Source organism: Carlito syrichta, unplaced genomic scaffold (assembly GCF_000164805.1).
Source record: "Carlito syrichta isolate Samal-C Ts95f unplaced genomic scaffold, Tarsius_syrichta-2.0.1 Scaffold305730, whole genome shotgun sequence".
Lineage (NCBI taxonomy): Eukaryota > Metazoa > Chordata > Mammalia > Primates > Tarsiidae > Carlito > Carlito syrichta.
Window position 1 is genome coordinate 235563 of NW_007249826.1, and position 25174 is coordinate 260736.

The 25174-nt window shown below is 32.5% G+C and overlaps 1 protein-coding gene across 1 annotated transcript in view; it reads left to right on the forward strand.

Annotated features, from left to right (window-relative positions):
* CCDC91 (coiled-coil domain containing 91) overlaps nucleotides 1-22790 on the forward strand; it is a gene marked incomplete at its 3' end in the record, with an annotated part of 196195 nt that extends 173405 nt beyond the window's left edge. The window contains exon 9 of the mRNA XM_008062511.2: nucleotides 22683-22790. Within this exon, the coding sequence (XP_008060702.1) occupies nucleotides 22683-22790 (108 nt within the window). The remainder of the gene's footprint in view (nucleotides 1-22682) is intronic.
* Nucleotides 22791-25174: the final 2384 nt, after the last annotated feature.

The following is a 25174-nucleotide window of genomic DNA, read 5'->3' on the forward strand; positions in this document are numbered from 1 at the left end:
AAAAATTAAGGCATGATATAAATAAAAAAAGTTATTCTACCTTTTTTCTTTTCTTTTTGAAATTAAAAAAATATATTTTTTAAATTTACTGTTGTTACTTTTTAAATATCAATAACTTTAGGGTATATGAATGGTTTTTGGTTATATGGGTGCCTTTTTATGGTGGCTAAGAGGTCTGGGCTTTAAGTCATACCTACCACCCCTACCTGTGCATGTGGTATCTGGTGAGTGATTTTTTCATCCCTCTACCACATTTCATTTCTTTTTATTTTTAAAAACAAATTAAATAGACTTGGGTACATTTAAACAGGAAATGATAAATGTCTAGGTCAGTTATATACAGTAAAAACTGTTATTCTCAAAATTATTTTAAAAACTGCAGGTGAGACCTCATCTCTACAATAAATCAAAAAATCAGCCGGGCATGGTAGCGTATGCTTGTAATTCCGGCTACTTGGAAGGCCGAGGCGGAAGGATCGCCGGAGCCAGTCTGGGTGACAGAGTGAGACTCCAACTCAAAAACAAAAAAAAACTATTCTTCTGATTTTATGCCTCCATAAACTCAATCATTTAAAGCAAATTGAGAATTTGATGTTAAATTCTATTTCTGCCCCTAAATTTTATGTTAGATCATTTTGTTTTTACAAATTATGGAGGTATACATTTTTGTTGAGAAAAAATTCAGACAATTCTCCCCTGAAGTAACCACTACTGACAGTTTGATATATATTCTAAGATATTTCTCTGTGTATATACATATATGCTTATGCAGTAGAGTTTTGATTTGATTTACAAAAATGTCATCATTCTCAATTTATTCTTTCTTGCTGTATTTACTCTATATAACTTGGAGATATTTTCATGTCAGTATATAAAATGTATCATATTTTGGTTCTGTTCTATAGTCTTCACAGTACAAACTTGCCATAATTTGTTTACCCATACATATGTAGATAGGCAGTTAGGTTTTTTTTGATTGTTCCTTACTGAAATAAATGTAAAAAAAATTCTTCCTATGACAGGTGGATTATAAGTGTTTTACTGATGATTAAACTTAATTACTAGGCTCAATATGAGTTAATGTCTTTTAGTTAGTTGACAATTTAATGTCAAAAGCTTTCTTAAGAAGTCATTTGTATAAAAGTAGAAAAAGAAGTAGATCCAGAATTAATTTAAGTGAGAGGTGACTGGGAAAAAAAAACTTAAGAGTATTAAAATAGTCTCCTATTTTCTTGGGACATGAAAGGTTATTTTTCTGACTACACCCAGCATAGTAACTGGTGCTCATTGTTAAGAAGGTCATTTGAAAAAGCCTGGTTTTATAGCTGTGATTATTGGTTCTTTTTATTATAAACCATTTTTATAGTTGTTGAGTTGGAGAAAAATCCTATATTAATATAGTATCCACTTCAAACTATTTTTTTTCTTAAGACTGAGGGTGGGAAGAATTAAAATACAGTAGACCTTCCAGCTCTATGGGTTTCATAACCACAAATGGAAAAATCGTAAAAAACAAACAAACAAAAAAAAAACCCAAGAATAAAAATAATACAATTTTAAAAACCAGTACAATACAGCAACTATTTACATAACATTTACATTGTATTACGCATTATAAGCAATGTAATGATGACTTAAAGTATAGGAAGGATGTGTGTAGGTTATATACAAATACAATACTATGCTGTTTTATATAATGGACTTGAGCATCTATAGAGTTCTGGAAGAGATTCTGAATGGTGGATACCAAGAGACATATTTTCACTTATGTATTTTAAATAAATGTCTTTAAAGTATTGTTAATGAGTATGTTTTTATATGTTTTTCTAAACAGTCCAGTATTTGATATTTTAAATACTTTTTCGGGTCTTACTCCATAATATTTTCTTTGCTGAAAACATCTTTATTGATATCACTTCAATACTGGCAGCTAATCAAGTTAAATCATATGTGAAAATCATTCTAATAGCATTTTGTAAAAAACTTGAGAGCTATTCTTTTTATCTGTTTGTCTAGTATTCTTATTTATTACTCAGCTAAAGAGATATTTAAAATTTTCAAATTTCATACATTATTATTTACTAAAAAGGATTAAGAATCCAATGAAATTATCTCAAAGTTATGTTTTATTTGTATTATTATAGTTTATAGTTGGTTTACATTCAAATAATATAAATTCTTTTACATCAGTTAACTTTGTGAATGCATTACATTAGTGGTTTGTATTGATTTATTGATAAGTTTTACATCTTACACAATGATATTATAGTTCTTGGAGGAAAAATATCAGATATATTTTAATATCAGATATATTGATTGCCATATAAAATTTTGCAGCCAAGGTATTCTATAAACATCCTCAGAATCAATTTTTGTAATAATATGGAAAAAAATAAAATAATTCAGATAGAAAAATTGAGAAATAATAAACCATTGTTGATGGGTTTTGGCACATTATAGAGAAAGAAATGGTGTTTTTTCCCATTCTAGATTCAAGCATGAGAAGTTCATTTGTTCTAATTGCTTTAGAATACTTCTTTTTTTCAGATAACAATTTGCTTTTCATTAATATTTTTTGATGCTTTATTTTATGAAAATGTATGAAAATTTGGTGGATGACTCATTAATCATTAAGTATTTTAAAAGGAATCCAAAATACCTCTATTTTCTATTGCTAGCAAAAGTTGTATGAACGTTATCATTACATTTATTCAGTTTTTAATTTAACAAATAATATTGACTGCCCACTTTATGTTGGAAATTATTGTAGACACAGCACTGGACAAAATATTTAAATTTTTGTTTCAGTGGAATATATATTCTACATCTACATACCTGTGCATGTGAATATACCACATTCAGAAAGGAAGCAACTTAAAAGCATAGCTTTCCTCAATATTTTAGTTGTCAGAACTTCACACTTTTACATCTCCCACATCTGTAGGTATTTGCTCAAATATGCAACTTGAAAAGAAAAATCTGTTACCACCTCACCACCATTCCTGGTTTCTAGGGATCAAATTTCTCCTAGTTATCCTGGACTAGATATAGTCAATCATTTTTTTCCTATCTAAGTTGAGTTGGGATATTGTTGACGAGCTCAGAAAATAATTTCATTGGAAAAGAAAGTGGAAAATATCAAATCAAGTAAAACAAAAAAAATGACAAAAGCTTTAAAAAATGCATAGCAGGATGTATTATTTTTCTATTAAATTCTGCTTACAGAGTTTAATGAAGACAAACCTTTCTTTATTTTTCCTACTCAGTATAATTTCCTACTGTGGACAATTTATATAAAATAGACATAAGTCCCTGCAAGTGAGACAGAAAATGGCAGACTGGCTAGGAACCTTGGAACCCAAGTAACTGCATCCAAGTATTACATCCAAGTGGTGTTTCCTGGGTTTTCCTTTTACCTTTTTTGGTTCCAGCCTAGGTGCTGAAGAAGTCAGTAACCCAGAAATACCAATGGGCACATATAAAACAAGTCCCAAGAAAAGCCTATCTTCTCCAAAGACCAGAAAAGCCTCCACGTAGTAAGGCATAAAACTGTTAGATAATAGCCATTCCACTCCCACCAGACACTACTAGAAAGACAGCAGAGTAATATATTATATATTATATCATATAATATTTTACCGATTATACATTATAAAGAAGAACCAAATGCAAATTTTAGAAGCAGTAGGCATGATAACCAAAATTTAAAAACTCAGGGATGGTCTCAACAGTGGAATGGAGAAACAGGGAAGGAATCAGTGAATTTGAAAATAGATAATAAAAATCACCCAATTTGAACAGTGTAGAGAGAATAAACTGAAAACAAATGAACAGGTTTTTAGGAACCCATGGAATTACACTAAGAGGTCTAAAATTTATGTCTGAAGAGTCCAGGAAGCAGAGGAAAAAGAGGGCAGAGCTGAAAAACATTCAAAGAAACATTAACTGAAAAATCTCCACACTTGGCGAGACATAAAACCTCATATTTAAGAAGCCAAATTGGTTCAAATCTGTAATCCCAGTACTTTGGGAGACTGGAGCAAGAGGATAGCCTGAGCTCAAATGTTCGAGACCAGCCTGGGCATCTAGGTGAGACCTCATCTCTACAATAAATCAAAAAATTAGCCGGGCATGGTAGCGCATGCCTGTAGTTCCAGCTTCTTGGAAGGCTAAGGTGTAATGATTGCCTGAGCCCAGCAGTTCGAGGCTGTGGTGGCCGTGAGCTTGCCACTGCTCTCCAGCCTGTGTGGCCAAGTGAGACTCCAACTCAAAAAAAAAGAAAAAAGAAAGAAGTTGGATGAACTCCAAATGTGATAAAGTAAAAAAACAAGCAATATTCATGCCAAAGTACACTGTAACGGTTAATTTTATGACTGGGCCATGATGCTTAGATACTTGATCAAACAGTATTCTGGATGTCTCCGTGAGCGTATTGTTTGGGATAAGATGAACATTTAAATCTGTGATCTTTGAATAAGTAGATTGCCCTCTATAATATAGATGGGCAACATCCAATCAAAGGCATTAATTTCTAAAATAAAGACTAACCTTCCCTGAAAAAGAAGGAATTCTGCCAATTCTTTAGAAGTATGTTGCTTACCTCACATATGTGTGAATTTTCCAAGTTTCTTGTTTTACTTTAATTCTATTTTGGTTGGAGAACTTATTTTTTGGTAATCTTAATTCTTTTAAAATTATTGAGGTTTATTTTATAGCCTAACTTATGTTCTATCCTATACATTTTCCATGTGCATTTGAGATTAAAGTATATTATACTGTTGTGTGGAGTGTTCTGTAGATGTCTGTAAGTGTAGTTGGTTTATAGTATTGCTTAAGTCATCTATATGATGTTGATAATCTGCCTAATTTTTCTAACCTTTATTTAAAGGTAGGGTATTGAAATCTCCAATTATTATTGTAGAATTGTTTATATTTCCTTTTAATTCTGTCAATTTTTGCCTTATGTATGTTTTGGATATTTTGTTAGTTACGTATGTTTTTAATTGTTACATCTTCCTAATGGGTTTACCCTTTGGTTATGATTTTTTTTTTAATCTCTAGTAAGATTTGTTTTGTTGTTGTTATAAGGTCTTTTTTTTTTTCTTTCCTAATATTAGTATAGCTACTCTAATTCTCTTGGTTATTGTTTGCATTGGATGTTTTTTCCCGTCCTTTTACTTTGATCCCATTTGTATTTTTAAATACAAAATTTGTCTCCTGTACACAGACAATTCTCTATGCACATTGTTTTATGCAGTTGCTGTTTAAATTAGTTAAGAAAGGACCTGAAACATTCAACTATTCTATCATTTGAAATGACCTTGATCATCCAACCTAATACCATAAGAAAATGAAAGACGTGGTGGGAAACTATGGGCGGGGAGGAGAAGGGAGATGGGATTAATGGTAGTAAATATCTGTCTGGGAACGGGGAGACACCTCTTATCAACAAAGGTGCCTGAACGAAGCATATTTGTATACCTAACCCTTAACTGTACCCCACAATATCATAATAAAAAATATTGATTATGAAAAAACAGAGAAATTACCTTTATAATTATAGTTGACCTTCTGTATTCATTGTTTCTGCATCCATGGATTGAACATAGTATTTGTGGAATGAGAAGCTTATGGATATAGAAGACCAAATTTTTGTATTCACGAGTTTCTCAAGGCCAGTGCTGAATATGAGACTAATTGGATTTTATTGGCTGCAAGGGTCCTGGAACCAGTCCCTGGATATCGAGGGACAACTGTGCCTTTACAGTATCTTTACTGTCATGTTTTGTTTGCTCATGGGGATCAAATTACTCTCTAGAGTTGCTTGCATTAGCTTGAAGACTTCCTGTAGTATTTACTATAAGTTGTGTCTGCTAACCATGAATTTGTGTGATTTTTTTTCTTTCATTTTTTGAACATAGTTTTTTTCTGGATATAAGATTGTTTGTAGACAGTTTTTGTTGATGAGTTTTAGCACATTGAATATGTTATCTCATTGCCTTTTGTCTTTCATTGTTTCAGATGAGAAGTAAGCTGTTAGAATCTTTTTGAGGTTCTTTTGTATGTAGTGAGTTATTTTCATGCTGTTTTCAATTGTCTCTGTTTCTGGCTTTCAGTACTTTGACTGTGATGTATCTGTGTGTATATCTCTTTTGTTCTAGATGGAAATCATTAAGTTTTTGCTTGTACAGATTGTTTTTCATTAATTTTAGAAGGTTTCCACCGTTCATATTTTTTCTCCTATTTTTATTCTCTTTTCTCATGTGTTACTTTCATTATGTATATTTTGGTTTGTTTAATGGGGCCTTATATTTTTTAACTCTATTCTTTTTTTCATTGTTCATCTTTTTTCTTCTTCAGATTGCACAATTTTATCAATATTTATTCAAGCTATTCTTTCTTCTCCCAGCTGCAATCTACAAGTTTCTGTACATTTTGTTGAATAAATGCCTCTCAATTTTTTTATAGGCCCTTTGATCAGTAGCCAGAGACTTTCAGTGATTATTTTGCTAATTTGTCCTTTAATGATGACACTGTGGGGATAGAGATTCTCCTCCAGTACTTCACATTACCATTCTAGAAGTCCCACCCTCCTCTCTTATTTTTTTTTACTTCAAATTAAAATATTAATTACTCTGTTATATATATTATTCATTTAAAAATGATTATTCTGGTATCAGTGAAGATTTAGGCATCATAACAGTCTCTTTATTCTCATTGTATTGACAAGAGTTAAAGGTTTGTTAAAATCTTGTCACATAAGAGTACCTCAACACTAAGATCTTTGCTGATTTCTTTTTCTAATTTTTTTTTAAAATGTAGGACTGTTCAGATTGCACATTTCATGAATTTTATAATATATTTTGGGGTTTTGCTTTAATCAATTACTATGGCTTCAAATATTATTATTGTTATTGTTTTAAAGATGTGGGGTACAATTCAGGGTTAGGTATAAAAGTGGTCATTGTGTAGGTAAACTTTAGTAATCAAAATGCCATTTTTATTTTCTACATGGGCAGTCAGATAAAAACAAAAAATACTCCAAACTTTTCAGTACATTTTTGCTAGCATATTGTGTATACCTACCACCATTAAATGAAATAGCACTTTTTAAAGTTCCCAAATGATATGATCAGCAGTTTCTAATTTAAAAATAGAAATAAACTGTGTAAGGACTTAATCTTTTTTCACAAAAAATTAAAATTCTGAATCACTTTTAAATTGTCTTATATTTAAGAGATTAACTGACGTCATCAAATTGGAATTTACTTCCTTTGAGTAAATAACTATGTTAATACAGTTTTGAATTTACTACAGGAGCTGGCTAAAGGAAATCTTTAACTCAGTTCTATGTTTTAAACACATTTAAGACAAAGTTATTATGTACTATTGGGCCTAATATTCTTATCTTATTCTATCTTTAGTGATTCTACATAATAATTTATGTACTTTTATTCTATGAGTTCCTGAAGCAGTGTTATGTATACCTGCCAGAATCTCTACTTTGGGACTGTGTAGAGCTGATAATTAACAGCATAGATTTTTATAGTCAAGCAGACCTGGACCAGAGCCCCACCTCTGCTGGTTACTAATATTGTGACCTCGTTTTTTTTTTTTTTTTTTAAATAATTTCAGTTTATTCATTAGTAAGTGAGGGAATAAACCATGGAACCTGCAATCCTGTTCATAGGAGTGTTGTGGGGATGCAGTGTGAAAACAAATATTGCATGGCTAGTAATTAAGCGCTTAATAAATATTAGCTATTATCGTTATTATATTTAACATTTCAATTTTTTTAGCTTAGCGATTGCCATGCCTTTTCATTATCTCATAGCAGATTACTAATTTGTTTACTTTACACAATAATACAATCAGATTCTTATTTTAATCTTTTTAGAGGTTTTTGCTTAAGAGAGAGTTGGTGGCCTACTCCTTTATAATACTGGGGTCCTGTTTAAAAGCCAGCATTCTTTTATTCATTTAGAAAATAGCTCATCACAGAGTGATGAAAAGGACATGTGAAATTCAGTTAAAGTACAGGAAAAAAAGCAAAACCTAAAACTAACCTATGAACCTCATATGCCAACTTTTCCCATAATGTTTACTTAATGTTAATTTTTTCTTTTATGTCATGATTTTAAAAATCTTTTATCCTGATCATCAGTAACAGTTAGGTAAATGTAGATCTTTGAAGACTTTCTATAGGAGCATGCTAACTCTAAGATTTTTTATTACAAGCAACATCAGATTTTCCTTTACTTGTTTAATTGGGTTTTAAGTTGTCATTCTTCAAGGTATTCACTGGCTCAGACTTCACAAGTTCTTAATGTCTGTAGTTTTCTCTCTCAAAGACGACTATCTTTTTTTATTTTTGAGTTGGAGTCTCACTCTGTCGCCCAGAGCGCCCGCTCCCAGCCACTGCAGCCTCGACCTGCTGGGCTCCGGCGATCCTTCCGCCTCAGCCTTCCAAGTAGCTGGAACTTCAGCCCCGGCTAATTTTTTGATTTATTGTAGAGATGAGGTCTCGCCAATTTGCCCAGGCGGGTCTCGAACCCGCAGGCTCATGCAATCCACTCACCTCAGCCTCCCAAAGTGCTGGGATTACAGGCTGAGCCACCGAGCCCGGCTAAGACTACTATCTTATTTATAATGCAGTGTATCTTTTTCTGGTGAGATAATGAGTAGTTCTACTAGCATGCTGCTTTTTTGTTTTAAGGTGCAGTTGTCATTGTTCAAGTTGTTTTAATCCTTTGATTTTCAACTTTTACAGTACATAATAAATTACTTGCGTTGTTTTTGAAAAACGCATATACAAAGAGTTTTCTTCCCTGGAAAATTTGAATCTGTAGATGTAAGTAAGGTGTAGGTGCCTGGGATTTTTTAAAAGTTCTGTAAGTTGCTCGGCTACTCTTAGCAGAGGATATTATTAACCACTGTCTTCTCCCTTTATAGTTGTTTGTCTATCAATCTATTCTATTTCAGCTGCTGTTACCATTTTTCTAATTTTTATCACCTAATATTGACTCTGCCCAAGTTGTATGGGTGTATGTTCATGTGAGTGTTTGCTTATTGTTATATTCCATTGAAATCACTGATTAATTTTTCCATGTAAGAAAGATGAGAGAAACAAACTCTAACAGAAACTAAATGAGTGTAGGATGGACTTTTCGCTGTTTTTGAAAGTTAAGAAAAAGTGAGTTTTAGCTGTAACTAAGAAACAAAAATTTGTCCTACATAAAGCTTAAAAAAAAAAAGCTTATTACTTGTTTTCCTTGATGTGGGATAAGTGATCACAGTAAGAAAAAATTTCTTTATAATGGGGGATTGGTATAGTAGCGCAGAGGGACTATCAAAGAAAGTCATACATGGAAAAAATACAGGCATATTTGCTAAAATAGATGTAATTTTATAACTTAAGGAATATGATGCCTTGTCCTTTAGAAGAGAAACTATTCCTTTGCATAGATGTGTTTGTTTCTTGTTTTTCTTTTCAGAAATATCTCTGTATTCATCTATTTAGTTAATAAAGTATACATTACTGCTTGAGGTAAAGTCACTTTAAATACTAACCCATTCTCAAAATGACTTTTCGTTTTATCCTAAATAACTTTTGGAAAGAATTTTCCAAAGGAAGTATTTAGTTGACTCAATCAGTATGTTAAAATTCAAAGTCAGAATTCCTGCTAACACACTATAATAGTGAATGGAAAGCACTCAAGAAATTAAGTTCAACATGTTGTTTTTATTTTATCTCATTTTGAGCTCAGTTAATTAAAAATTCCAACTTGATACAAATAAGATATAGAGGTATTTTTAGGTTAAAATTTTTGTTTTACTACTGTATCTTCTTTTCAAGGCAATGATAACAGCCTTTTTTTAAACGTAGTATTTACTTTAAGATAGATCAGTTAGAAAAATGACTTTCCCTTATGAAATTTATATATACAACATTTAAAAAAAATGTTGTTTGGTAGTGGTGTTTATAAGTTATTTTCTCGGTTCTGCCTCATCTTGTTTATTTTTTCAATTAAGTTACACTGTTTGTTTTTGTATAAACTTAAGGGATTTAGACATTTTGCAAATACTACTAGACAGGAGAAATAAAACATTATTGAATTTTGTTTTACATAATTGACAGATTAGGAAGAATGCTGATGAGAAAAATGGCCTGAAAAAGACAAAAAAAGAAAATGTAGTTTGGTTTAATGTTCTTATGAAAACACCAAATATTTTATAGCTAAAATGATTTAAAGGTATAGTATATGTCTCTTGGTCCATCTGTGGGTGCTTAAACATTCTCTGTGTCATGTTTTGATGATGTAAAAATTAGCTACTGATCATCACATTTATTTTGAAACTAGAAGCGTTTTTATACTCTCTTTTCAAACTCTAGTGCTTTTTTTTCTTCTCCAGTGTTTTGTTTGTACACATTTGCCCAAATGGAACACGTTTAAAGAATCTGTTCTTATAAACACCTACTCATGTTAAGTTTTCTCCACCACAACTAAATATATAGATACACACATCCATTTTATTTTTGTAGTCTTTGTTTCTGAAGCTTGACTAAATAGGTAATCTTTAATTATATGTATTATAATCCAGATGCCAAAAACCCAGTCAATACTGGGCACTTGAATAGTGCTAAATAAACACTTGATTATTTTAATGAGAAAGCAAGGAATGGGCAGATTCTTTTCTAAAGTCTTAGAGCATTTTATGAAGAGAATTTTTTGATAATAATTTATTCTCTTCTCATATTCAAATATTAGTATTCAGATATCACATACACTAGCATATACTAATACATTTTAAATTATTAGGCACATGAAATTTCTGCTACTTTTGGTAGAAAATAATGCAAAGTTGTTACATAAACTTAAGTTGCTCTAAAATTATCTTGATGAAAATTCTTACTGTACTAATTTTCTTTGTTACCCAACTTTTGTTTTACTGAGAGTGTTGGTCCTCTGCATTTTCTAAAAAGGTCAGATATGCCCTACATACCTTTTGGTAAGGATGTTTTGGATTTTAGCAATGTGACAAGTGTTACATGCCAACCTGAATATAACTTCACCATTGTATTCTTATTTTTCAAAAGCATCCACTTGCTAGTATTCTATTTGATCTTTTGAATTGTTTGTACTGTTTTATAAGGGAAAACATATTACATTTAGGACACCAATTTTTTTCCCAGGGTGTAGAATTACTTGTATTGTATAAAGTTCTTTTCCAAGGAGGGAGAAACTACTTCATTTTCTCTTCTTTTGATATTTTGCCTTGATTAGATATTGCTAAATTTTTGTTCAAAGAGATGAATAGTAAAAATTAAGATATGTGAGAACTGACAGTATATCTTTATTTGAATTCCTCCATTTTGTTAATCCAAAGCTATGAAATAAATTTATAATTTCAGTTATTTGATTGAACAAGAATTCGCATAAATTCCAGCTTTTATCGTATGATCAGATTTTTCCTGGACAAATAAAAATGTTTGCTGTTGCCAATGGAGTTTGGCCTACCGTCATGCTAGATACAGTGATTGGTTTGGAACTAAGGACTTGGCTTGTCTTTTCTTATCCCTCCCACCAAACTTAACCTCAGTGGAGAATTGAGTAAGATTTGGTAGTTGAGAATAACTCTTGTGTGCCTCTGAGTATCCTGGTTAAGCCAGAATTTTGCATGCAAGGCTATTCTTGTGGTTTTTCTAGCCAGGCCAAAACCAAAGGCATTGGAAACCTTGCAAAAAAACTTGTTCTAATATAGATTTAAAGATTGCCTTTGTATTGTGACTGGATTATTAGCCTCATTGTCAAAGGAGTAAAAAGGAAGACTTTATTCTGTCTTCAGGACAATAATATTAAGTTTTCACTGCATAGAAGACTTTTAAAAATAACTCCGAATCTAAAAATTTTTAAAAGATGAATAGAGTTTATTTAGTTAATTGTTTAACAAGATATGTAAGACCTGCCTTTTCCCTTTTCAGTAATTTTTCATCTTCTAAAATGCATTTTAATGTTATGGGTTCCTTCTTATGCTATATCAAGTTAATATTTGTGATAATGTTCAGACTTGAAAGTTATAACGATATCAGTTCTATTCTACCAAAATACTATTGATTTATTACAGATTTCTTCTTATAACTATAAAAAAATTCAGGCTTATTTTATTGTTAGTATCTTCTGAGCTCTATAATGATATTGTTTCAGCCGTTTCAACGGATTGAGGCTTGAACTGTTCTCAAACTCTTGGCCTCAAGCTATCCTCCTGCCTCAGCCTCCCACCAAGGCTTAATATGTTCTGATAGAGTTGAAAGTTTTTTTGAGTCTTTCTGTTATCTAAGCTTATCCAATAATAATGCTTGAGGATTGATTATATAGTGGTATCTGTAATGAATACATTTCTATACTATTCCAATCAACATATCAATTATATAATCATTAACCTTTCATTATTCTGATTAACTAAATCATCAGCAAGGTTTGTCTAGATTCAAGCCTTTTAAATTTTATAGATAGTACTTGAAAATTACTATTTAATTGTATTTTAGGAAAAAATATTGATACATGTTTGTGTTATAAATTTATACTTATTTATTTATCAGCCACCAGTATTCAAGTTAGTGAAAAGCCCCATACCATAGTTTTAACAGGCAAAGAAAATCAACTGATGAACATTGGATATTTTTATACTCATTGAGTGTTCTAAATCCAAGTTGAAGATATGTATGCAAAATAGCTATTTGTAAAGATGAAGGTCTGTAGGGGTCTACTTTTAGTTATAAATTTCTTTCCTAATTAAAAAGACATAGAAAATAATTGTTAAATTTATTATTTATTCCAAACTATAAAACACATACTCTGAGAAGAAAAGCAGAGATGTAATAATACCATTTAGGAGAATAGCATTTTAACATGTCTGTTTCTAATTGCAGCCTAGTACAAAATGGAGGGCTGTTTTTTATTTAATCTCCATAGTCTTAGGTAATCAACTTTGAGAAAACTTGATATGTGTGAATATTGATTTTATACCAAGGATAAATTATTAGGGTATATAATGATTTCCCTTATTAAAATACCATATTTTTGATATGGAAATAAATGCATACAATACAGAATACAAAAAATATGGAACTATGTATTATCAAAATTAATTTTGCTCCCATTGTTCTCTGGGCATTAGTCTTCTCTTTCCCCAGGCTTGTCTTTTACAGAGATGGGATAATATGCATAAAATTGTCACATTGCTGATTTTCAGTGAATTTATTGTCTAGTTGCTTTACACCATTAAGAAAATAATTCTATTTGAGAAATTATGTAGAGTCTAATTTAGTTCATTTTAGTCAGAGTACCAAGTTCAAAGGTAACCCTATTTGGATGTTTTAATAGAAGATTCATGTAGCCAATTTTTTTGGTAATCAGTCAATTAATAATTGACAGATTAACAACCCTATCTGGGCTAATATCAAACCAGCAAGCACTAATTTGTACCATTGTATAATCCTGAGGTTACTATGGTAAACAATTCCTTTGAGCCACTTTCATGACTTTGTTCCTTTCTTGGGGCTTCCTCCTAACTCACAATCCAGCTAGAGTTTTAGCAATGCAGGGGACCTCTGGCACCTGCAACAATTCTGAGACTACATTTCTTCTAGTATTTTGGTGCCCAAACCAATAGATTTTACATATTTTATATGTCACTTTTAATATATTGGCTTTTATAATATACTAATGTTAACTTTTTTTATTTTTATAGAGATAGGGTCTTGCTATGTTGCCTGGGCTGGTCTCAAATTCCAGGGCTCAAGGATCCTACCACCTTGGCCTCCCAAAGTGCTGGCATTATAGGCATTAACCACCATGTCTTGCCTAATGTTACCATTTAATTGAAAATAAATTAGTGGAAGTATCAGTTGTTACCTAAGTTCACAAACTTATTCTCTTTATGAATCAATGAAAACATAAAGGAAAATTTAGTTTCTTAATGTTGATGACTTCTCAGTATGAGGTATAATTCTAATCTTTGAAATCTGTATTTGATAAATGGTTCTCAATTAATTTGGAGGAAGATATTTTAATTATCTTAACTCTAGTGGTTAAAAAATAATGTTGATCCTAACTTGAATCCACATAGTACAAATTTTACATATTCTGTAGGGTGAGGAATTTAGGTCTCAAAAAATCAGCAAATTGTTAGAACAATCCTGTCAAAATATCACCATTAATGAAAAAATTATATTAATGTTTATAATTTGACAGAATTCTGTCATCATTGGCAGAGAATAAACTCTTTTCTTCTCCCCATTTATGAGATGAGGAATCTGCTACATAAACACAATGCCTTTATCAAACACATATAAACAAACAGAGGAGGAGTTTGAGATAAAAGCCAGTTCATTCAAAGATTGATTCAGGGCTCTATTCAACAAAATATACTGCTTCCTTGGGAAGTTAATACATGTGTATTTAAGCAAATATTTTTGACATGTAAATGAGTTTCTCCCCCTTGTCAGTGATTTTACATTTCAAAAAATGAGATCCATAGGACTTTATTGTATTAATAACCAGGTGCTTTATTTAATCCTATGGAAGATTATAATGAGATTGTTTCAGTCAGAATTCTTTTTTCCTTTCTTTTTTTAAAAAACTGAAGCTGTAGCTCTTATTCAAGTCACAAGGAACAATATTGTGGCATCTGAGAGAGAAGCATATCCATATGGCAACTTTTCAGAAGGTTAAAGTATTTGGAAGGCAGACCTACAGAGTCTCTGTGCTGTACTTAATTTTAGAAACTTCTTAATTTTAATGTGTTGTCCATGGCACAAAAGAAATTTTCACTGGGAGACTTTTGTGGTGTTTGAGGTAACAACTCTTATGTTACTAGATTCCCTTAACAACAAGGCCAACAGGAATGATTTCCTCTGTCCTGAAGATTTATTTGACTTTCTCAGCCTCCAAAGCACTTTATAGCATGGCTAGACCATATTGAATTTTCATGTTTAGATCTGCAGCCATTATTTAACATTTTCCTTTTTGAATTGTATAGTACTACTGTACTGTAATTCAAATACACAGAAAAACCTGAGATTCACTGCAGTTTCAAATGCTTGAGATCTGTAACAGAATAAATTTTCAGCAGCCTCAAAATGATCTTGGTACTTCTCTTCCCTTTTTAAATTAAGGAAGAGAGAAATCTTTTGTTTCTTAATCCAGTTTTTCCAAAATTTGAGGTAATAGTTTCTGTCTCTGTGACTCCTCAGACAACTGTAGTTTTTTACTTTTGAGAAACATACCCCTTCATTCTCCCCAAGGATTGAGCTCACAGGGTCTGAATGTTGCCTAATTTCTGCCAGGCTGTGTTGCAGGAAACCGTGAAGCTGGACTTGAATTTGGAGCCAGATTTGAGTAAATGGAAATTTTAAATGCAGATTGAAGTCTTTGCACCAGAGAATTATATTCCCTAACTTTTTTTTTTTTTTTTTAGCATTGCACTTTTAAAGCTCCTCTTAATGATAGACTTTAATCACATTTTTTCTTTTGTATTCCAACAAAATTGTCTAAAATGTTTAAATACTTTTTTCAGAGATACCTAATATTTCTCCTCTAATACACTACATCTGTGCCTCAGTTGGATTATTGACTCACTAATCTAAAGCCCTTTTAGGGGATAGTTATGTGAGTGTGAGCATGTGTGTGAGTGTATAAATTAAATCAAACTGTCAGTTATCTTTTGCAATTACAAGCAAAGCTATAGGTTGAGGTTTTAGAGCCTCAGATTGTCAAAATATATCTTTATTTAGGCAGTAGTCTTTGGGAAGTAAGACAATTTGGTAACCAAGAGCAATATTCAGAGCCAAATCTCGTCTGCTGCCATCATTTGGATACCATTTCTTCATTTTTTTTTGAGTTGGAATCCCACTCTGTCACCCAGACTGGAGTGCAGTGGCTGGGAGTAAACTTTCTTGTTTAAAGCCTTTAGTGATTTGACCTGCTGGGCTCTGGTGATCCTTCTGCCTCAGCCTTCCAAGTAACTGGAACTACAGGCATGCACTACCAGCCCGGCTAATTAATTTTTTATTTATTGTAGAGGTGAGGTCTCGCCAAGTTGCCCAGGCAGGTCTCGAACCCGCGGGCTCAGGCAATCCACTCACCTCAGCCTCCCAAAACGCGGGATTACAGGCTGAGCCACCGAGCCCAGCTCTTCATTTTTTAAAAATAGTTTTTATTACTAGTCAATTCATGATAAATTGAACTATATGTTAGTAGACAAAGTGTCCAAGTGAATTTCAAGTAATTATCACTTCGTAGATATGCTGGTAGTAAGTATATCTATAGCACTTCTTGTAAGGACATGTAAAAATATAAACTCATATAGTTCTTATTAAAACTAACTCTTTATTTAGAGAGGATAATTACATTACCTTGAAATCTATGGTATATACTTTTTAAAGTTCATGCATGGTACATTAATTATAAGCTTATGACTTATTCCTCTACATGCACCCCACACAAGTCAATGCTACATATTTTTATTCTCATAAATTGCCCATTAATGGAGAAAATTTTAATAGCATTTGGTATTTTGCAGCATTGTTTGAAGTCTTTTAAAACGTGTCAGATTAAGCTGGGTATGATGGTGCGTGCCAGTAGTCTTAGCTACTTGGGAGATTAAGGTGGTAAAATTATTTGAGCCCAGGAGTTCAAGCCCAACCCGGGCAACTTAGCAAGACTACTCTATAAAAAATAAAAATAAGCTGGACTTGGTGGCTCAGCCTATAATCCCGCGCTTGGGAGGCTGAGGTGAGTGGATTGCCTCAGCCCGCGGGTTCGAGACACGCCTGGGCAACTTGGCAAGACCTCATCCCTACAATAAATCAAAAAAAAAAAAAAATTTGCCGGGCATGGTAGCGTGCGCCTGTAGTTCAAGCTACTTGGGAGGCTGAGGCGGAAGGATCGCTGGAGCCCAGCAGGTTGAGTCTGCGGTGGCCAGGAGCGGCCACTGCACTCCAGTCTGGGCGACAGAGTGAGACTTCAACTCAAAGTAAAATAAAATAAAATAAAATAAAAAATAAAAATAAAGTCATTATAGAAATTTTCTTGTTTAAAGCCTTTAGTGGTTTCTCATTGCAATTAGACTAAAATTAAAATGATACCTTACCATGGTCCTACAAGACTCTCTTCCTCTTTTTCTGATCTCTGATTCACTTTTCAGGCATAGAACCCAGCAAGACCTATGTGGTAAGGAGATTGACATATTCAAGGAACAAAAAGTCCAGTGCAACTATAACATCTGATAAAATTTCTTGGTTCATATGATCTACACTGCCCTTTTTAAATAGTTCTTGAACTTATCAGCCTGATTTTTACACTAGGAATTTGCACTATTTTCTTTCATGGGAATTTTCCTCCCTCAGACTTTATATATGGCTAGGTTTTTCCTCACATATGACATCTTAATTATATTTGTATGTCTTCAGAGAGTCCTTTATTGACTACCCTCTCTTAAAAATTTCTCCTCTACTATTCTTTCACTTTGTTTTTATTTTCTTCATAGCATGTGACACTATCAGAAGTGATTTATTTGTCGCCTTCAATTCTTCCTTGTCCTCCTTGCCTTCCCCATTTCCTTGCCAATAATGTAAACTCAGGAAGGTTAGGCCCTTGTCTGTTTTGTTCTCTGTATCCCCAGTACTTAGAACAGTGACAGGAATAAAGAATTCACTCAAGAAATGTTTGTTGAATAAATAATTGAGTGACTGATTAAAATGTAAATAACTTCTTAGTTTGTGAAAAGAGAAATCTGCCTTATTGGGTTAGAATGGCTAAGGTAAACAATGAGTCAAATAGATGGGACTGGATTCAATGATTTATTCCACTGTGTTTTTTCATGTGATTTGGGACCATGTCTGTGTCTTTATCTGAAAGGCAGGTATGCAAAGCTTATGGAGGAGGATAGGTGAATGATTCCGTGAAGGGACTGAGAGTCATTTTTACCAGAGTGTCTCAGACATTGCTCTCTTTGAATAACCAACTTATAATGGGTTTGCAATTTTGTGGGAACATTTTAAGACATGTTAACGATGTAATGTCTTTGTAAACTTTGAAGTTATGTTTTGCTCAAAAAGAGGGTTTGTATCAGAAAAAACAAAAGTATTTCTTCACAGTTTTGACATCCATTTTGCAGATATCTTTCAGTTTTGCTCAGTTGATTTTTAATTAGAAATGAGAAAAGATAGAAAAAGTAAGAAAAAAGATAGCAATAACATTTTTTAAAAGATAGAAAATAGATGTTTGTAAAGCAAATTGTGATCTTTTTCCGAGAAAGGTGAAATTGTGCTTGACTTCAGATAACACTTTTTAACAATTATTTTGTCTATGTACAGTATTCAATAAGCTGAACTAAGTGTATAATTACAGAGGTAATTAACATAAAAGTTTAAATATTTTCCTTATGAATAGGCAGATAATTGGGCTTGCCAAAATCATAATTAATGTATTTAGTTATTTAACGTATTTGTCAAATATCTTCTATGTGTCGGGCACTGTTGTAGATATATTGGGTATATGAGTGAATTAAATACAGATTCCTTTTTTGTGCTTAGATTCTAGTTGTAGTGTTATGTTTTTATCATACATTTTGCTTCTATCATGCTCCAAAGCTTTATACCTATCTCCATTTGTAAAGTGTGATTTAATGAATTGATAGCTAATTTTTTGTGACTTTCAAAATAATCTAATTATTAGTGCTTACATTTAGCTATATAGTGTTCTTTTAGAATCAGATAATAAATACCAATATATTAATGTTTTGACAACCATCTGGTTCTTTAGACTCATCTGCTCTGCAAATCTGGACAAGTCATTTAGTTTAATGAGACTGAAATCAGAACTGTAACAATTGATCTATTTCAAGTGAGAAGAAAAACTGTGAATTTGTTGAGACAATGGACTGTAGGCTCTGTTGCATCATCCACTTTGACTATATTTATTGCATTCAAATTCCAGCATATATTTAATTCCACTAAATGTAAATCTACTTTCTACTTATGTGTATTAATATTTGGGGTGATGTGATTTCTATACTTAATATTTTTGTTTCTTATGAGTTTAATAATTATAAAATTTACATAGTCCTTCACACTGTTTTATTTACTCATAATTGAACCTGTGGAGTAAAAAAGAATGGATATTTCTTCTTTTTTTGAGTCAGTGTTCTCACTCTGCCGCCCATGCTGGAGTGTAGTGGGATGCTCATGGCTACTGCGGCTTCAACCTGCTGGGTTCAGGAGATCCTTCCACCTCAGCCTCCCGAATAGTTGGAACAACAGGCATGTATCACCATACCTGGCTAATTTTTTGATTTATTTTAGAGACAGGATCTCACCATGTTGCCCAGGCTGTTCTCTGAACTCCTGGGCTCAGGCAGTTCTCTTGCCTCTGCCTCTCAAAGTGCTGGAATTATAGGCATGAGCCACCATGCCCAGCAAGAATGAATATATTTTGTCTAAAATAATAGCTTAAAAATTGTGATCTGTAGTAGGGATTAAGTGTACAGTGTACTTAGTAACACTTTTGGTAATTGGACTTGGTAGTTGTAATTTGAAGCTTAGTTAACTTTTCAGCAATATTGATACTGTTGATAATTTTTTTTTTTTTTTTTTTAAGAATGAGAGACATGGACAGTTGGCAAGTGAGAAAGCAGGATTTATTGAGAGGACAGAGTAGCTCCCACAGTGGGAGGGGACCCGAAAGGGTTGCCCCAGTAATATTTTTTTATATCAATTTTTATACAAGGATCATCACCAAATGACTGTTATATGGGCTGACTATGTACAAGAGACTATATGAAGCTGTACATGATGTATAAATGAGTTACATATAGTTCTGGTACTAAAGGGACGTACATTTTTTGTTCATACCTTTAAAATAAATCTTAATGTGTGATAAATAGTTTTTTTCACGTTTGGCGAGTTAAATCCCCTGGGATAATATTGCAAATCTCTGATGAAACTGTGGCTAAGACCTAAATATGTTGAAATCGAAACATTCCCTGCCCTTGATAGCATTAATTTTTATGTGGAATATGTTTATATACATCTGAATTTTTCTGCCTACATATACCACGAGAGTCTTAATGTGTGTTGAGAATAGTTTAAAATAGATTAAAAATGAAATTATTATTTCATTTATCTTTTTATAGTTTGTGTATAAGCCTAAGGAAGCCTTTCTTGTCTTTAGTGTCTGTAGGGACAATTACAAAGGAGAACAACAAATCAGGAAATGTCAAAACTAATGTTCATTTTTATACTTAAAATTTGAGAGAAGTGTAAAAGCAATAATCATGGTATATCACATTGGTATATAAATATTCATTATCTAACAATAGAGTGAGCCATAAAAGTAAGTGGCTAGTACCAATATATTTTTGTAAGTATGTCCATTATGGTTAATCTGGTGGTAGGGACAGTTTTCGAAAATTACCTCATTTGCTTGGACTGTGGCACCAACATTCTTACTGTTGAGTAGTATTGGCCAAATTTTTAAACTCCTTGTTGGCCTACAGGGTCTTTCAACATTTGACACCTGCCTAATTTTCCACATTCCAGCCTTTGTCATTTACTTCCATTCTTAACTCTAACTTTTATGCTCTGGCTATTTTGATCTGTTTAATCTTCTCTGTGTATAGTGTTGAGCCTTATAGGGAGGCTTGGGACATCTTTCTCTGATGTGCACCCTGTGGTGTGTGATTATCAAGAGAATGTTTGCCTTCAAATTTAGACTGTGCTTAATGAAGAAAGACTTTTTAAAAATCTTTCTCTTTCTTTTTTCTGTTTTTTTTCCCCCTATTTTTTTGGATAACAGAATTTTGCTCTGTCACCCAGGCTAGAGTGTGGTGTTGTGATCATAGCTCACGGCTGCCTCAAACTCCTGGCCTTTTGTGATTCTCCTGCCTCTGCCTCCCTTAGAGGTAGGATTACAGGCATGAACTTTGAGAGATTGAGAGACTGAGAGATAGATAGATAGATAGATGGATAGAGAGAGAGAGAGAGAGAGAGAGAGAGAGAATGAGGAATGAGAATGAGGTACCTGTCTTTGTGTCCTTTTTTTGATGTGTGGATTTAAATGACTGAATGGGACTAAAATGAGACATCAGTTACTCTATTTTCATAGTTTTTCCTTATTCCTAGGGAATTGTCTATATCTATATTTATATCTATATCATTCTTTAAATTTTCTGAAGTCTGACCAATAGTATATTATATTTTGCCAAAGGTAAATTGGCTGTATATTATTTAGTAACAGGTTAAAATAATTAAGTTGCAGTGCCTTATATAGATGAATTATTGTGGAATCTTTAGAAGATACTGTGTAAATCAAGGGCTAAAGCAGTTCTAGTAAGCATTTCTTTATATTTTGATTATACCTCAGTCAGAGTGTTATTTTTCTTTAATAATTTACTATTAATTCTGCAGCTTCATAGTGAAAACTACTGAATTGTAGTAGTAGTGTCATCAGTCTAGTATTTGCAAGGAAAGTTAATTATCAAAATTTTGAGACTTGTTTAGAGGTTTAAAAAATATGCTTGTCTCAGTTTTTTAAAAAATACATATTTATTTAGCACCTAATGCATGTTGTTTTCAACCAAGTAAATCTGTTTTCAAAACAGAGATTAAGAGATTTAGCCAATTTTTCTTTTCTTGATAAATGTGCCAACGGTCTGTTTTCTATGAGACTTGTGTCTCTTCAACTTACTATTTTGATTATGAGTAGTTTATTATCCAGATAGACTTTTAAAAATAGAATATTTGCTAGAGTTTTTATAGAATGATTTAGGATTTATAAATAGCATACAAGATATTATTGGGAACACGTTGATTATAACATATAAAGCTAAAAAAGTGGGCGAGAAAAAGATGATAGTATTTTCAGCATCTCCAATAAGGAAGTGAGTGGGTAGAACATCTTCAAATGCTAATTTGGCTTTCCTTGGAACAGTGGTGATGGCTTTATATTTAACTGACTTAAGTTCCAGCATTTATGCTATCCAGTTAATATGTCCAGTCTCCAAGTTTTATTACTTTTTTATGAATACTGCCTTGAGGTTTTGACTTATGCACTTCAACTTATACCTTTTCACATTAGGGGTGTGAACTTCCTGGGGGGCAGTTCTTTTATGTTTGAAGTTGCTCAGAGTTTCCATCTGCTTTTACTTGACTTGTGGTCTTGAAGATCATGCTTGGCCCATGGGATATTACAGTGTGCCGAGAGGATGTGGAGTTTTGTCAGCCAGTGAAATATGTCTGGCTTTTTTTCTTTTTCTTTTTTATTTTTTTTCAGCAACTTTCATATACTCCTCATCCTGTGTGGTCTTCACTGAACTTAATTTATATTTACCAGAACCATTCACCCTCTTTATCATTTTCTATGACTTGGCCTTTTTTTAAAGAGAAGGTGTGTGGAAGGAACATCTGAGCCAAAAAACTGTTATCTTGGCGATAGGAAAACCTAAAACTGAAAGCTTAAATTAGTGTTATATATAAATGTGTTTCAGTATTCACAAATATATATTTTGTAATTCAAGAGAGTGTCTTATTTCAGTATGTACAACTGTCAAGAAGGTTCTCACGCCAACAGTAGATTCCAAGTTTTGCCTATGATCCAAATGACTTTTTTGCTTGTTTTTAGGCACTACTGCAGTCCTCAGTTAAGCAACAAGTAGAAGCTATTGAAAAACAGTACATTTCTGCAATTGAGAAACAAGCACACAAGTGTGAGGAACTGCTAAATGCTCAGGTAATAAAAGTGCATATCCATTATATATTTATACTTTTCTTCTGACTTCCCTCCCTTGAGAGCTCCATAACTGTTTATTCAGTTTCATTCCATTTACTTTTTCTTGGTGTATTTTGGAGAAAAAAATATGCTTATGTAAACTCAAAGTTTGAGAATTTTAGTATAGACTCAAAATAGGACTAAAGGTCTAAGATATGTGGGTCTCCCCTGCATTAATGATTATTGTTATGTTACTTTCTGGGTAATAATAGTATTCACTAAATAGTAAGCAAAAGATATGGACGAATGAATTATTACTTGTAATGATTTTTAGTGAGGCAGCATTTGTAAATTACATTTGAATTTTTAAAGCACTTATATGTGTTAGAGATACCTTTCATTTCATGTAGGCATTAGTTTCTATTTGATTTTTTCTGTTGAATTTTAAAAATTTTCTTCATTTAATGTGTTAGAAGACTTAAATTATTAGCTACTATGCATTAAACAATCAGTTGAAGAGAATTTATAGATGTGTCATAAGATGTGTATATAAGAGGTCTGAAGCAACACTTTTTAATAATATAGACTTAGTAGATGAAAATTAAATCAACTTTATTTAAAAGACCTGTTTTATTCATGGGCAGAAAATGTATTAAGGATCAAGAAACAAAATTAGGCATAGACTTTAAATGGAGATTTATAAATATGCCACCCTGTTCTCAAGATTGGGTCAGTTCTAGTAAGTATTTTAAATGTCATTTCAATAAATGGCTTGGAAGAAGAAATACATGGGGAATTGATATAACAATTACACTGTTTTTGGTGGTGAAATACCAGGGTTTCAGAAGCATGAAGTATATAACTTTTTGAATAGATAGAAAAATAAAAGAGAAGTAAGTTAGTTCATGGAACTGTAAAACGGCAGAAGGCACATATTAGTCAGGATAGTCTTGGTTATGACCTAAACTCTCTGACTTCAGACAGCAAAAGTATATATTTTACTCACACTATCTATATACATTGAGGATTGTCTTGGGGCTCTTTCTTGCATTGTCCTCACTCACTCTGGGAACTATACTGATAGTGTAATTCTAATGTGTAATATAACCAGATATCATTGCAGAGTGAAAGAGGGCCCTGGGAGATTTTATATCAATATTAAATACTCTACCCTGGAAATCACACACCCATTCCCAATTTTAATCCACATGAGTCCACTCAATTATAATGGGTTCATGAAGTAAGATCCTGCTATGAACCCGGAAGGGAGGGAGCAGGAAATATTTGGTGAATAGCACTAACATACCACATTTCGCTCTTTTAGTCACCAAATATTAAAAGTTTCCATCTCATAGACAGGTTTACATATCTTTTCCTCATGGAAGAAAATCTGAACAATCCATCCAGCTATAGCCTCAAACTCAAAATTCTAGGATCCTTAGGTGATAAGAGTGGAATAATGTGCTACAGTACCTTTGACCTTAGGAAGTAGGACTAAAACCTACATTGTTTCTACCTAGCATGTCTAGTATACAATGGTGAGAAGAGGTAGAGTATTTACTCTAAGCATTCTAAATAAAAAAGATGAAGAATCAAGGACACATAGCTATCATTAATATGTAGCAATTTTAAAATCTCACTGGACAGATTAAATAAGAATCTCTTCCTGGGGAGTAGAGCAGATTTACTATGACTTTCCTTGGGGAGTTTGGCACAGGGTCCTTGTGGTCTTATAGGCTTTTTATTTTTCAGTATCTTTGTTGGTTGGCTATTTTTAATAAGTATATTAGAGATTATATCATTTCTGAGCCCACTTCCTGTCTATAGAAAATTGGAAGCCAAAGGGTCATTTTATGTAGCAAATAGTTACAGTTTAGGGTAATGATCCTTTGGCATCTTATCTATTTTATAATAGTCAGCTCTGTTTGTTAAAGACGTACCCTCAGTTGTTTTAGAGAACTATTTCCTTGGCTTAATATATTTACATGCTTTGCTCCTTTTATCTGTCTGTGTCTTCATTTGATTGCAGACATTTGCATTTTATCAAATCATTGTTGAAATAAGTTAAAAAGGATCTAAAGAAACTTAAAACCTTGTAATGAAAACAATCTAAGTAAATTTAAATGCTTGTTCATTGATTGGAAATACTTGATAAAGAGCATTCAAGATTACTGTATAGCATTATCATAAACAGGTCAGTATGATGACATGCTATTTAAAAAGTAGAGGCTAAAAGGAGATATTAGTAGGCAAAATCATGTAAAATAATAGAAATAATGATCCTATATTTGTTTTTCAAATCATATTTCTTGAGTTGCCATTTGAAACTTGAAATCAATTTAACAACAACAAAAGAGAAATACTTTTGAAAAAGTGAAAATGTAATAGTTGGATGGTTCCTTAGA